This window comes from Dryobates pubescens, chromosome 27 (assembly GCF_014839835.1).
Source record: "Dryobates pubescens isolate bDryPub1 chromosome 27, bDryPub1.pri, whole genome shotgun sequence".
Classification (NCBI taxonomy): Eukaryota; Metazoa; Chordata; class Aves; order Piciformes; family Picidae; genus Dryobates; species Dryobates pubescens.
The window spans coordinates 8,302,609-8,317,315 of record NC_071638.1 but is presented as its reverse complement, the minus strand read 5'-3'; the positions used below and the strand labels follow the sequence as shown (position 1 = coordinate 8,317,315).

The 14,707-nt window shown below is 62.4% G+C and overlaps 1 protein-coding gene across 7 annotated transcripts in view; it reads left to right on the top strand.

Annotated features, from left to right (window-relative positions):
* SHANK3 (SH3 and multiple ankyrin repeat domains 3) overlaps positions 1-14,707 on the top strand; it is a 249,997-nt gene that overhangs the window by 55,103 nt on the left and 180,187 nt on the right. For all 7 annotated transcript variants that reach the window (XM_054173855.1, XM_054173853.1, XM_054173854.1 and 4 more), the window contains 5 exons: positions 1,167-1,370; positions 6,160-6,231; positions 7,253-7,361; positions 11,899-12,050; positions 14,298-14,465. In XM_054173855.1, coding sequence (XP_054029830.1) covers positions 1,167-1,370; positions 6,160-6,231; positions 7,253-7,361; positions 11,899-12,050; positions 14,298-14,465 — 705 coding nt within the window. The remainder of the gene's footprint in view (positions 1-1,166; positions 1,371-6,159; positions 6,232-7,252; positions 7,362-11,898; positions 12,051-14,297; positions 14,466-14,707) is intronic.

Genomic DNA, 14,707 nt, shown 5'->3' with positions numbered 1-14,707 from the left:
AGCCGTGCACCTGCGTGCCAGGCGCAGCGCTGCAGCTGCGTGCCAGGCGTGGCGCTGCAGCTGTGTACCAGATGCGGCCGTGCAGCTGCGTGCCAGGTGCAGCCATGCAGCTGCGTGCCAGGTGCGGCGCTGCAGCTGCGTGCCAGGTGTGGTGCTGCAGCTGCGTGCCAGGTGCGGTGCTGCAGCTGTGTACCAGATGCAGCCGTGCACCTGCGTGCCAGGCGCAGTGCTGCAGCTGCGTGCCAGGCGTGGCACTGCAGCTGTGTACCAGATGCGGCCGTGCAGCTGCGTGCCAGGCGCAGTGCTGCAGCTGCGTGCCAGGCGCGGCACTGCAGCTGTGTACCAGATGCGGCGGTGCAGCTGCGTGCCAGGTGTGGCGCTGCAGCTGTGTACCAGATGCGGCCGTGTAGCTGTGTGCCAGGCGCGGGGCTGCAGCTGTGTACCAGATGCGGCCATGCAGCTGCGTGCCAGGTGTGGCGCTGCAGCTGTGTACCAGATGCGGCCGTGTAGCTGTGTGCCAGGCGCGGGGCTGCAGCTGTGTACCAGATGCGGCCGTGCAGCTGCGTGCCAGGCGCGGCGCTGCAGCTGTGTACCAGATGCGGCCGTGCAGCTGCGTGCCAGGCGCGGCGCTGCAGCTGTGTACCAGATGCGGCCGTGTAGCTGCGTGCCAGGCGCGGCGCTGCAGCTGTGTACCAGATGCGGCCGTGCAGCTGCGTGCCAGGCGCGGCGCTGCAGCTGTGTATCTGATGCGGCCGTGCAGCTGCGTGCCAGGCGCGGCGCTGCAGCTGTGTACCAGATGCGGCCGTGCAGCTGCGTGCCAGGCGCGGCGCTGCAGCTGTGTACCAGATGCAGCCGTGTAGCTGCGTGCCAGGCGTGGTGCTGCAGCTGTGTACCAGATGCGGCCGTGCAGCTGTGTGCCAGGCGCGGCACTGCAGCTGTGTACCTGATGCGGCCGTGCAGCTGCGTGCCAGGCGCGGCGCTGCAGCTGTGTACCAGATGCGGCCGTGCAGCTGCGTGCCAGGCGCGGCACTGCAGCTGTGTACCAGATGCGGCCATGCAGCTGCGTGCCAGGCGCGGCGCTGCAGCTGTGTACCAGATGCGGCCATGCAGCTGCGTGCCAGGCGCGGCGCTGCCCATGCCCACCCCAGCTGTTTGTGTCTCGGCAGAAGTGTCTGCGGCTGAACCCGGAGGTGCCCGTGTGGGTGTCCAAGCAGCGCATCCTCTGCACCCTCAACCACAGCCTGAAGGATGTCCTCAACTATGGCCTCTTCCAGCCGGCCTTCAACGGCCGCGCCGGCAAGTTCCTGGACGAGGAGCGGCTGCTGCGGGAGTACCCCCTGAACCCCGACACCCCTGTGCCCTACCTGGAGGTACCACATGCCACATACCCTCCCTGCCCAGCAGTGCCCCGCTCCCCTTTTCTCCCGAGCTCCTTCTCCCCTTCCCCCTTAGTTCCTTCTTCCCTTTCCCCCCCCAGTTCCTTCTCTTCTTTCCCCCTGGTTCCTTCTCTCCTTTCCCCAATCCCAGCTCCTTCTCCCCTTTTCCCCCCCAGTTCCTTCTCTTCTTTCCCCCTGGTTCCTTCTCTCCTTTCCCCAATCCCAGCTCCTTCTCCCCTTTTCCCCCCCCAGATCCTTCTCCCCTTCCCCCCCCAGATCCTTCTCCCCCCCAGCTCCTTCTCCCCTTCCCCCCCCAGCTCCTTCTCCCCTTTCCCCCCTAGCTCCTTCTCCCTTTCCCTCCCCAGCTCCTTCTCCCCTTTTCCCCCCCAGCTCCTTCTCCCCTTTTCCCCCCCAGCTCCTTCTCCCCTTTTCCCCCCCAGCTCCTTCTCCCCTTTTCCCCCCCAGCTCCTTCTCCCCTTTCCCTCCCCAGCTCCTTCTCCCTTTCCCCCCAGCTCCTTCTCCCTTTCTCCCCAGCTCCTTCTCCCTTTCTCCCCAGCTCCTTCTCCCCTTTTCCCCCCCAGCTCCTTCTCCCCTTTTCCCCCTCAGTTCCTTCTCCCTTTCCCCCCAGCTCCTTCTCCCTTTCCCCCCAGCTCCTCCTCCCCTTTCCCCGGTCCCTCGCAGCAGCAGGACGTTGTGTGGGTGTCTGTTTACTCACGAGGAGCTCATTGAGGGGAAGGCTGAGGTGGATGACTCTGAATTTCCCTTGCTCGTGACTGTGCCTGGGAGCTCCACGAGCATCTGCCAGAGCCCTGTGGCACAGCCTCCCTCATTTCCGCCCCTCTGCAGCCCCATTCCTTCCTTTCTGCTGGCACGGAGGCTCTTGTGGGAGGTTGCAGCAGGAGAGGGAAGGCTGCAGGGGGAAAATCTCCAGGAGAGGTACCCACGGGAGGCTGAAGGACTCGAGTTTGATGTTCCTGTAGGGACTGGAACGCAACCAGCAGCTTTGCCAGCATCCAGCCATCCCTGCGTGGACCACGTCTGGGTGGTGAGGATGAGCTGCTCCAGAAAACTCAGCAGGGCAGAAACTCCCCTGAATTATTTCAGGAATCACAGAATGGGTTGGGTTGGAAGGGATCTTAAAGCTCATCCAGTGCCAACCCTCCCTGGCATGGGCAGGGACACCTCCCACCAGCCCAGGTTGCTCAAGGCCTCATCCAGCCTGGCCCTGGAGCACCTCCAGGGAGGAGACATCCACAGCCTCCCTGAGCAACCTGTTCCAGTGTCTCCCCACCCTCACTGCCAAGAACTTCTTCCTCATCTCCACTCTCAGTCCCCCCTCTCCGAGCTCAAAGCCATTGTCCCTCATCTTGGCGCTCCCAGCCCTTGTCCAAAGTCCCTCCCCAGCTCTCCTGGAGCTCCTTCAGGTACTGGAAGGCCACCAGAAGGTCTTCCCGGAGCCTTCTCTTCTCCAGGCTGCACAGCCCCAACTCTCACAGCCTGTCCCCACAGGGGAGGTTCTGCAGCCCCCTGATCATCTTTGTGGTCCCCTCTGGACCCCCTTCAGCAGCTCCATGTCCCTCTTCTGCTGGGGGCACCAGAACTAGAGGCAGTGCTGCAGATGGGGTCTCAGGAGAGCAGAGTAGGGTGGCAAAGCCCCTGCCTGTCCCTGCTGCCCACACTGATTGCTTTCACCATTTCCACTCCCTGCAGGGTTTGCTCTGTGCTGGGGCTCAGGTGGTGGCACTCAGATGCAGTTCTGAGGTGGCCTGCAGTATCCCTTGGGGCTCTGCTGGCTGTCACAGCCCATCTGGCTGTGCTGGGACTCCAGTGACCTGCATGTGGGTGCTGACAGCAGGCATCCTGGAGCTCTATTTTGCCCACAAAGTCCCTTTAGGGCAGCATTAGGAGCCTTAAGCTGCATGGAGCTGTGCCAGTGCCAGCCTGAGTGCCACTGCTTGCTCTAATCTTTGTTAAGTGACAAAGTGGCATCCAGGGCACCCTCAGCAAGCTTGCTGGTGACACCAAGCTGTGTGGTGTGCTGGACTCACTGGAGGGCAGGGATCCATCTGGAAGGATCTTGACAGGCTGGAGAAGAAGTGAGCCAGTGGCAACTGCATGAGGCTCAACAAGGCCAAGTGCAAGGTCCTGCTGCTGGGTCAGGCCAGTCCCAGGCACAAATCCAGGCTGGGTGCAGAGTGGGTTGAGAGCAGCTCTGAAGAAAGAGACCTGGGGGAGTTGGTTGCTGAGCAGCTCCCCAGGAGCCAGCAGTGCCCTCCTGCAGCCCAGCAGGCAGCTGTGTGCTGGGCTGCAGCCAGGGGAGTGTGGGCAGCAGGGCAAGAGAGGGGATTCTGCCCCTTGGCTCTGCTCTGCTGAGACCTCCCTTCCAATCCTGCCTCCAGTTCTGGTGTCCCCAGCAGAAGGAGGACACAGAGCTGCTGGAGAGAGTCCAGAGGAGGTCACAAAGATGATCCAAGGGCTGGAGCAGCTCTGCTGTGAGCACAGGCTGAGGGAGCTGGGGGTGTTCAGCCTGGAGAAGGCTCTGGGGGCACCTCAGAGCTGCCTGCCAGTACCTGAAGGGATCCTGCAGGAAGGCTGCAGAGAGACTTTTCCTGAGGGTGTCTAGAGACAGGCCAAGGGGGAATGGTTTGAAGCTGAGGGAAAGCAGGGTTAGACTGGAGCTGAGGAAGAAGTTCTTGAGTGTGAGGGTGGTGAGAGTCTGGCACAGGCTGCCCAGGGAGGCTGTGGCTGCCTCCTGCCTGGGGGTGTGGAAGGCCAGGCTGGATGAGGCCTTGAGCAGCTGAGTCTAGCTGAGAGGTGTCCCTGCCCATGGTGGGGAGCTTGGAGGAGATGAGCTCTGAGGTCCCTTCCATGCTGAGCCATTCCAGGCTTCTCATCCTGCCTGGTTTGGATGGGCAGAGCAGCACCAGTGCTGGCACACAACCCCCTTTGGAGCAGCCTGAGGAATGCTTCAGATAAAGCCACAGGGCAGCAGCCTCCTGCATGGCTCCAGGGCACTGGGTTTGTGTTGCTCAGTGCCCTCCAGCGGGCATCTGCCTGCAGCCTGGCACAGCTCTTGGTGAGGTGCCAGCTCCCTTCTTCAGAGCTTGGTGAGGACAGAGCTGAGGGCTGGAGAATCCCCTTGGAAAAGTCCCAAAGCTTCAGAGAGCTTCTCTGCTGCCACCTCTTAAGAGAGACATAGAAGGGCTTTGTCCATCTGCTGTCTGATCTTCTGGAAGGATTTGACCACCTTGTGCCTGATGTTCCAGAGAGCTTTGTCCATCTGATGTTCCCAGAGGGCTTTGTCCATCTGCTGTCTGATGTTCTCAGAGGGTGTTGTGCCTCTTCTGTCTGCTCTGGGGTCTCTGTCCCAGCGCAGTCTCTGCTCTGGGGTCTCTGTCCCAGCGCAGTCTCTGCTCTGGGGTCTCTGTCCCAGCACTGTCTCTGCTCTGGGGTCTCTGTCCCAGCGCAGTCTCTGCTCTGGGGTCTCTGTCCCAGCACTGTCTCTGCTCTGGGGTCTCTGTCCCAGCGCAGTCTCTGCTCTGGGCTCTCTGTCCCAGCGCAGTCTCTGCTCTGGGGTCTCTGTCCCAGCACTGCCTCTGCTCTGGGGTCTCTGTCCCAGCGCAGTCTCTGCTCTGGGGTCTCTGTCCCAGCGCAGTCTCTGCTCTGGGGTCTCTGTCCCTCTGCTGTCTCTGCTCTGGGGTCTCTGTCCCAGCGCAGTCTCTGCTCTGGGGTCTCTGTCCCAGCGCAGTCTCTGCTCTGGGGTCTCTGTCCCTCTGCTGTCTCTGCTCTGGGGTCTCTGTCCCAGCACTGCCTCTGCTCTGGGGGCCGTGTCCCAGCGCAGTCTCTGCTCTGGGGTCTCTGTCCCTGCGCAGTCTCTGGGGGCCGTGTCCCAGCACTGTCTCTGCTCTGGGGTCTCTGTCCCAGCACTGCCTCTGCTCTGGGGTCTCTGTCCCTCTGCTGTCTCTGCTCTGGGGTCTCTGTCCCAGCACTGCCTCTGCTCTGGGGGCCGTGTCCCAGCGCAGTCTCTGCTCTGGGGTCTCTGTCCCAGCGCAGTCTCTGCTCTGGGGTCTCTGTCCCAGCGCAGTCTCTGCTCTGGGGTCTCTGTCCCAGCGCTGTCTCTGCTCTGGGGTCTCTGTCCCAGCGCTGTCTCTGCTGTGGGGTCTCTGTCCCAGCGCTGTCTCTGCTCTGGGGGCCGTGTCCCAGTGCTGTCTCTGCTCTGGAGTCTCTGTCCCAGCGCTGTCTCTGCTCTGGGGTCTCTGTCCCAGCACTGTCTCTGCTCTGGGGGCCGTGTCCCAGCGCTGTCTCTGCTCTGGGGTCTCTGTCCCAGCGCAGTCTCTGCTCTGGGGTCTCTGTCCCAGCGCAGTCTCTGCTCTGGGGTCTCTGTCCCAGCACAGTCTCTGCTCTGGGGTCTCTGTCCCAGCGCTGTCTCTGCTGTGGGGTCTCTGTCCCAGCGCTGTCTCTGCTCTGGGGGCCGTGTCCCAGTGCTGTCTCTGCTCTGGGGTCTCTGTACCAGCGCTGTCTCTGCTCTGGGGTCTCTGTCCCAGCACTGTCTCTGCTCTGGGGTCTGTGTCCCAGCACTGTCTCTGCTCTGGGGGCCGTGTCCCAGCGCAGTCTCTGCTCTGGGGTCTCTGTCCCAGCGCTGTCTCTGCTCTGGGGGCCATGTCCCAGCGCTGTCTCTGCTCTGGGGTCTCTGTCCCTCTGCTGCCTCTGCTCTGGGGTCTCTGTCCCAGCGCTGTCTCTGCTCTGGGGGCCGTGTCCCAGCGCTGCCTCTCTTCCCCTGCAGTTCCGCTACAAGAGGCGTGTGTACACCCAGACCCTGCTGGACGACAAGCAGTTTGCCAAGCTCCATACCAAGGTGAGACTGGAAGCCAGCTGGCAACTCCCAGCTTCTACCAGAGGGTTCAGCAGTGGTGGTGACCCATGCCAGGTTTGGGGCTTGGTTTGCCTCAGGGGGAAGCTGAAGGATCCATCAAGCCATGGCAGTGCCTGCTCAGCCCACTCCAGTGTGGCCTCCTGGCGTTGGTTGGGGTTCACCCCAAGTGTTGGCTCAGGGCTTGGTTGGTGGCATCCCCATGTGGAGTGGAAAAGTGCTCTTGATCTGCAGCATCCTCCATGGGTGGTAGGCAGGAGCAGGTCCTCAGTGTCTGGAGGGCAGGAGCAGGTCCTCAGTGTCTGGAGGGCAGGAGGAGGTTCTCAGTGTCAGGGGGGCAGAAGGAGGTCCTCAGTGTCAGGGGGCAGGAGCAGGTCCTCAGTGTCTGGAGGGCAGGAGCAGCTCCTTGGTGTCAGGGGGGCAGGAGCAGCTCCTCGGTGTCTGGAGGGCAGGAGCAGCTCCTCAGTGTCAGGGGGACAGGAGCAGCTCCTCAGTATCTGGAGGGCAGGAGCAGCTCCTCAGTGTCAGGTGGAAGGCAAGGAACCAGGTGGGCACAGAGGAGAGGCTTTGGGCTCCTGGTCCTCTTGGGACAAGAAGTGTTGGTCTATTGGCCACAACCAGAAACCTCAAGAACAAAGCCTCATGGACAGCAAACTGGGTGAGCACAAAAGTGTGTGAGGAGCTTCATCTGTGCTTTGATGTATTGGAAGCTCACCAGGCTGTGAAACATCCTTAGGATGAGTCTGGGACCCACCACAGGTGTTGGAGCTCCTCAGCTGGGCACCACACCATCCCTAGCCAGCTGATGTGCCCAGCCTCGAGGGGAGGGTCTGGAAAGGGCCATGTGGGTTTGTGGCACATGCTGAGGTGCCCTGGTTTCTGGTGGGTGCTGCCCCATTGTGCCTGCTGGTTGCCTTGGGCTGCCTCTGGTCTCTGGTGGCTTCTTTCCTCAGGCTGAGGGGGTTAACCCTGTGTCTTGTGTCTTCTGCCTGTGTCCTGGCTGCAGGCCAACCTGAAGAAGTTCATGGAGTATGTGCAGATGCTAAACGTGGAGAAGGTCTGCAGGATGCTAGAGAAGGGACTGGACCCCAACTTCCACGATCCAGATACTGGAGGTGAGGCTGGCTCCTGAAGAGAGGGATGTGGGTGGCAGAGCAGGGCTGGGGAAGAGAGTGTCCAGAGGGCATGGTGGCAGTCTGGAGAGGGTGGCTGGCTTGGAGGCCTCTGTGGGAAGTGATGTGTCTGAAACCAGAAGATAAAATCTTGGTCTCAGGCTCCCTCAGTTTTCTTAGTTTTCTTCTTTTCCTTTATTTTTTCTCTCTCCTCTCTCTGTGAGCAAAAATCACCCCAAAGAAGCCTGGGGGCCGCTGGGCTGGCAGCAGGGCGCAGGTGGTGAGCAGTGAGCCTCAGATCCAGCACCTTTCCCTTCCTGATGGGGCAGTGAGGGAGGGCCTCTCCCCACCTGCCCTCTGTGAAGTCTCCTGCTCCTCTTCTGAGAGCAGTCACTGCTGCTGAGGTGCTGAAGGGAGGCAGCTTGGTGGTGTCTGTGGCAGGGTTGGTCCTGGCGTGTTGAGTGGTGGGCACCTGCCGAGCCCCTGAGCGGGCTCCCAGGCTGGTGGTTCATTTGTTGTGTCTCTGGTTCAGCTGGGGGTGGCTGTCAGGTTGTTCCTGCAGCTCTGGGTTCCTCTGCACTTGGCAGTTCCATGTGTCCAGAGCACATTTCAGCACTGAGACCAGGTGGTGGAGTCACCGCTGACATCTCTCCTCCTCCATGCCAGCCGCCTCTGCCAGCTCCTGGGCTGGGGAGATGGCAGCTGGGGCAGCCAAAGCCTGGCAAGAAGCCTTGGAGCAGCGTCCAGGAGTGTCTGTGCTGTTTGGTTGTCGGTGCCACCTCTGTCTGAACCTGCCAGGGTGTCCTGAGGAACAGCTGCTCCCATGAAAACCAGCTGAGAACATGCAAGCAGCAGGGCTGCCCACCCTGCAGCTCGGCTGCGGGTGCCTTTGGGCTTTGCCCAAGACCTTGCAAGCATTTGGAGGGATCTTTCCTTACCAAGAAAGTTCTCTCCCCTCTTCTGGAGCTGCTTCAGCTTCCCAGAGTGAGTTACTCTGCAGAGAGCTGCTGGAGAAGATCATAGGATCATAGAATGGGGTTGGAAGGGACCTCCAAAGCTCATCCAGCCCAACCTCCCTGCACTCAGCAGGGACATCCCCAGCTAGATCAGGCTGCCTGGGGCCTTGTCCAGCCTCACCTGGAATATCCCCAGGGATGGAGCCTCATCCACCTCCCTGGGCAACCTGTTCCTGTGTTCCAGCATCCTTGTGGGGCAGGACTGGACAGATGGGCAGAGTCCAAGGGCAGGAGATTGAACACAACCAAGTGCTGGGTTCTGCACATTGGCCACAGCAACCCCATGCAGTGCTACAGGCTGGGGTCAGAGTGGGTGGAGAGAGGCCAGGCAGAGAGGGACTTGGGGGTGCTGGTCGATGGTAGGCTGAACATGAGCCTGCAGTGTGCCCAGGCAGCCAGGAGGGCCAAAGGCATCCTGGCCTGCATCAGGAACAGTGTGGCCAGCAGGAGCAGGGAGGTCATTGTGCCCCTGTACACTGCACTGGTTAGGCCACACCTCGAGTACTGTGTCCAGTTCTGGGCCCCTCAGTTTAGGAAGGAGGTTGAGTTGCTGGAAGGTGTCCAGAGAAGGGCAACAAAGTTGGTGAGGGGTTTGGAACACAGCCCTGTGAGGAGAGGCTGAGGGAGCTGGGGTTGCTTAGCCTGGAGAAGAGGAGGCTCAGGGGAGACCTTCTTGCTCTCTACAACTACCTGAAGGGAGGTTGTAGCCAGGTGGGGATTGGTCTCTTCTTCCAGGCAACCAGCACCAGAACAAGAGGACACAGTCTCAGGCTGCACCAGGGGAGGTTTAGGCTGGAGGTTAGGAGGAAGTTCTACACAGAGAGAGTGATTGCCCATTGGAATGGGCTGCCCAGGGAGGTGGTGGAGTCACCATCACTGGAGGTGTTCAGGAGGAGACTTGATAGGGTGCTTGGTGCCATGGTTTAGTTGATTAGGTGGTGTTGGATGATAGGTTGGATGTGATGATCTTGAGGGTCTCTTCCAACCTGGTCTATTCTATTCTATTCTATTCTATTCTATTCTATTCTATTCTATTCTATTCTATTCTATTCTATTCTATTCTATTCTATTCTATTCTATTCTATTCTATTCTATTCTATTCTATTCTATCTTGTTCCTCACCTCCAATCTCAATCTGCTCTGCTTTCGTTTCAAACCATTGCCCCTGGTCCTGTCCCTGCAGGCCTTTGGGAACAGTCCCTCTGCAGCCTTCTTGGAGGAACCCTTCAGCTAGTGGAAGATGCTGTGAGAGGTTTGGGTCTGATGGGGTTTTGAACCTAGATGTTGCTCCACAGAGGGCCAGGAGCAGGCTCTTGAGCACTGAGAGACACAGAGAAGGAGGAGAGAGGAAGGAGAAGCAGCTGAGCCAAGCAGTCACTTGGATGTGGTTGGGAAGCAAGGGTGAAAGCAGAGATGAGCTGTTGGGTCAGAAGGAGAGTGGACAACTCACTGCTGGGGTCCTGGTTCTTGTGCAAGCCCAGCCCAGCACTTGCTTTGGTCTCTGTGGTGGGCACAGAGGGGGTGACACAGCCCAAGAGTTTTTCTAACCCTACTTCCAGCCAAGGCTCTTCCCTGTGCTGCTCTGTGCTGAGAGGATCAGGAATGAGCTCTGAGTTGCTGAGCATTGGTGGGGGGGTTGGCAAAGGAAGGAAGGTGTCCTTGTGACCTTCCCAGAGTGGGCTGGTGGGAGAATTGACCACCAACCTCTCTGAGTTGCTCTTCTGAGGTGAGCAAAGCCACTTCTCACAGTCTTTCCTCAGTGGCCAAGTGGTGGAGACGCCCAGGTGGGCAAGGTGGAAGGTGTCTAGTGGGAGGTGTCCCTGCCTGTGGCAGGGGGGTTGGAACTGGATGGTCCTTAAGGTCTCTTCCAACCCAACCTATTCTAGGGATCTATGAACCTGCTGGTCAGGAGTTGTGGGTCCCTGGATTTAAGACCAGCTGGAGCTGTCCCACATCCAACCTGACCTGCCGTACCCCACAGGATGCTCCTCATCCTCTGCCTGTGTGCTCTCCAGCTAGCATCAATCTTGACTGGGACAGGGGGGGAGCAGTAGGTCCTTGCCTCTGCTGCCTTGGTTGGTTAACGACCCTCTACTTAAAAGTGGTGGCATGTAAAGTGCTGTGCTTCAGCTTCCAGCTGTCTCCTGCTCCATCTTCTAGGTTAAGGAGCAGGCTGGTGCTGCCCTGGCTCCACGTGGAGGTGTTCCTCCATTGCAATCCAGGCAGCATTCTGTCTTTCTTCCCTTCATTAAAGAAAGGCCAAGCTCCTCCACTCCTCCTTTAAAGGGATTTTCTCCAGCCTCCCTCTGATGGAATCAGAGAATGGTTTGGGTTGGTTTCAGCTTCCCAGAGTGAGTTACTCTGCAGAGAGCTGCTGGAGAAGATCACAGGATCATAGAATGGGGTTGGAAGGGATCTCCAAAGCTCCTCCAGTCCAAATCCCCTGCACTCAGCAGGGACATCCTCCACTGGATCAGGCTGCTCAGAGCCTTGTCCAGCCTCACCTGGAATAGCTCCAGGGATGGAGCCTCAGTTGCCTCCCTGGGAAACTTGTTCCACCACCCTCACGGTGTCAGGACGTGTTGGTGGCTCCTGTGTCCCTGCAGGTAGCAGGCAGCTCCAAAGCTGGTTCCAGAAGTGCAGGATGGGGACTCAGCAGAGGCAGCAATTGTTTGTGGGTGGTTGTCCTTGATCCTGCTCAGCTCAGGCTTGTTGCCATCCCACCTGCAGCCTGCTGGCCTTCCTGGAAAGCAGCAGGAGGAGCTGGGGGCATTTACAAAGAGGTCTGCTACAGCCACATGCAGCAGTGGGAGAGTGGCCCCGGCACGGTGTGAGAAAGAGCCAGAAGTCACTGAGGAGAATGGCTGGCTGTGCCTGGTGGTGCCTGTCCCACCACCTCCTGCTTGCTGCTTGGAGAAGCCTCTGCATGGGCAGCTTGGCCCTCTCCTGTGGTCAGACTCAGGGCAGTCCTTGGAGGGCTTCCAAAACCAAGTAGTGGCACTTTGGGCTGAGGTCTGGGGCTCATGGAGGTGTTGGGTAGAAGGTTGGTCTCAGGTCCCTCAGCTGCTCCTCACGAGTCCTCCAGAACCTTCTCCTTCTCCTCCGGACCCTTCCCCAGCTCTGTGGCCCTTCTCTGGACCCACTCCAGCCCCTCCATGCCCTTCAGCCCAAAGCTGAACTCATTGCTGCAGCACAAGACCCAGAGAGGGATCTACTGCCCTCGGTTGAGCTGCCACCAGGTTCCTCCTGCTGCCTTCTGCAGGGCTCCCACCAACACCTCCCGGGCAGCCCCTGTGCCGCTCAGCCCACGGCGACAGAGAGCTGGGGGCAGTCCCGGGCTTTGGCAGAGCACCCTTGGGCGGAGCGGGGGGCAGGACCTGGCCTTGCTGGAGCTCCCTCAGCCGCTCCTCACGAGCCCTCCAGACCCTTCTCCCGCAGACCCTTCCCCAGCTCCGTTGCCCTTCTCGGGAGGCGCCGCAGCCCCTGGGCGCGGGGTCTCAGGGCCGCCCCTCCGGGTCCCGCAGAGTGTCCGCTGACGGCGGCGGCGCAGCTGGAGCTGAGCAGCGAGACCATCAAGGCGCTGCGCAACGGGGGAGCGCACCTGGACTTCCGCACCCGCGAGGGCATGACCGCGCTGCACCGCGCCGTGCGCTGCCGCAACCACGCCGCCCTGCTGGTGAGCGCCGCTCCTGCCCCGTGCGCGGGCACCGCTCCTGCCCCCGCACCGCCGCCCCTCGCTGCCGCCCACCGACCGCCCCTCACACACCACCCATCGACCACCCCTCAGAGGCCGCCCACTGACCACCCCTCACACGCCGCCCACTGCCCGCCCCTCACACACCGCCCACCGCCCGCCCCTCACACACCACCCACCGGCCACCCCTCACACACCGCCCACCGCCCGCCCCTCACACGCCGCCCACCGCCCGCCCCTCACACACCGCCCACTGCCCGCCCCTCACACACCGCCAACCGACCACCCCTCACACACCACCCACCGCCCGCCCCTCACACACCGCCCACTGCCCGCCCCTCACACACCGCCCACCGGCCACCCCTCACACACCGCCCACTGCCCGCCCCTCACACACCGCCCACCGCCCGCCCCTCACACACCGCCCACCGGCCACCCCTCACACACCGCCCACCGCCCGCCCCTCACACGCTGCCCACCGCCCGCCCCTCACACACCGCCCACCGCCCGCCCCTCACACACCGCCCACCGCCCACCCCTCACACACCGCCCACTGCCCGCCCCTCACACACCGCCCACCGACCACCCCTCACACACTGCCCACCGCCCGCCCCTCACATGCCGCCCACCGCCCGCCCCTCACACACCGCCCACCGCCCGCCCCTCACACGCCGCCCACCGCCCGCCCCTCACACACCGCCCACTGCCCGCCCCTCACACACCGCCAACCGACCACCCCTCACACACCACCCACCGCCCGCCCCTCACACACCGCCCACTGCCCGCCCCTCACACACCGCCCACCGGCCACCCCTCACACACCGCCCACCGCCCGCCCCTCACACGCTGCCCACCGCCCGCCCCTCACACACCGCCCACCGGCCACCCCTCACACACCGCCCACCGCCCGCCCCTCACATGCCGCCCACCGGCCACCCCTCACACACTGCCCACTGCCCACCCCTCACACGCCGCCCACCGGCCACCCCTCACACGCCGCCCACTGCCCGCCCCTCACACGCCGCCCACCGCCCGCCCCTCACACACCGCCCACTGCCCGCCCCTCACACACCGCCCACCGCCCGCCCCTCACACACCGCCCACCGCCCGCCCCTCACACACCGCCCACTGCCCGCCCCTCACACGCCGCCCACTGCCCGCCCCTCACACACTGCCCACCGCCCGCCCCTCACACGCCGCCCACCGCCCGCCCCTCACACGCCGCCCACCGACCACCCCTCACACGCCGCCCACCGCCCGCCCCTCACACGCTGCCCACCGCCCGCCCCTCACACGCTGCCCACGGCCCGCCCCTCACACGCTGCCCACCGCCCGCCCCTCACACGCTGCCCACCGCCCGCCCCTCACACGCTGCCCACGGCCCGCCCCTCACACGCTGCCCACCGCCCGCCCCTCACACGCTGCCCACCGCCCGCCCCTCACACGCTGCCCACCGCCCACCCCTCACACGCCGCCCACCGCCCGCCCCTCACACGCCGCCCGCCGCCCACCCCTCAAACGCCTCCCACAGCCCATCTCTCACACGCTGCCCACTGACCACCCCTCAATGGTCATCCGGTGCCCACCCCTCAGTGGTCATCCAGTGCCCACCCCTCAGTGGTCATCCAGTGCCAACCCCTCAAAGGTCTTTCAGGGCCTGCTCCTCAAAGGTCATCTCGCGCCACCCCCCCCACCGTGGTCAGGAACATCTTACACTGTTTGTTCTAGGCCTCATCCAGCCTGGCCTTGAGCGCCTCCAGGTTGGAAAACAGCTTGAAGCTCATGGAGCCTAAGCTTTACCCCAGCACTGCCAGGGCACCACCAACCCATGGCCCTCAGCACCACAGCTCCATGGCTTGGAAACCCCTCCAGGGATGGGGACTCCAACACTGCCCTGGGCAGCCTGGGCCAGGCCTGGACAACCCTCAAGGGGCAGAAATTGTTCCTCATGGCCAACCTCAGCCTCCCCTGGGGCAGCCTGAGGCCATTGTCCTGTTGCTGTTCCTTGGGAGAAGAGTCCAACCCCCACCTGGCTGCAGCCTCCTTGCAGGGAGCTGTAGAGAGCCAGAAGGTCTCCCCTCAGCCTCCTTCTCTCCACGCTCAACCCCCCCAGCTCCTTCAGCTGCTCCTCACAAGTCCTCCAGACCCTTCCCCTCCTTCTCCAGACCCTTCCCCAGCTCTGTTGCCCTCCTCCGAAGCTGCAGGGCGAGGTGGATGCTTCTTTTGCAGACCCTGCTGGACCTGGGAGCCTCTCCTGACTACAAGGACAGCCGGGGGCTGACTCCCCTCTACCACAGTGCCATGGTGGGGGGGGACCCCTACTGCTGCGAGCTGCTGCTGCACGACTACGCCCGGCTGGGCTGCGTGGACGAGAACGGCTGGCAGGAGATCCACCAGGTGGGATGGGGGCTGCCCAGGGTGCCCTCTGTCCCCCTGCCCTGGGAAGGGGTCACTCCATCCCCTTGGGTGCTTTGGGGGGTGGCAGGCAGCGCCTGGGCTTTGGCCGTGGTTGTGCCGGCGCTGTGCCGTGCCAGGGACACGCTCAGGCTGGTTTGCTGCCGGCCTGGCTCAGCCAGCGCCTGAGACCCTCCTCAGGTGGCAGCTGGCTCGTAGGATGATGCTTTGGGAGCTTGGTCCAA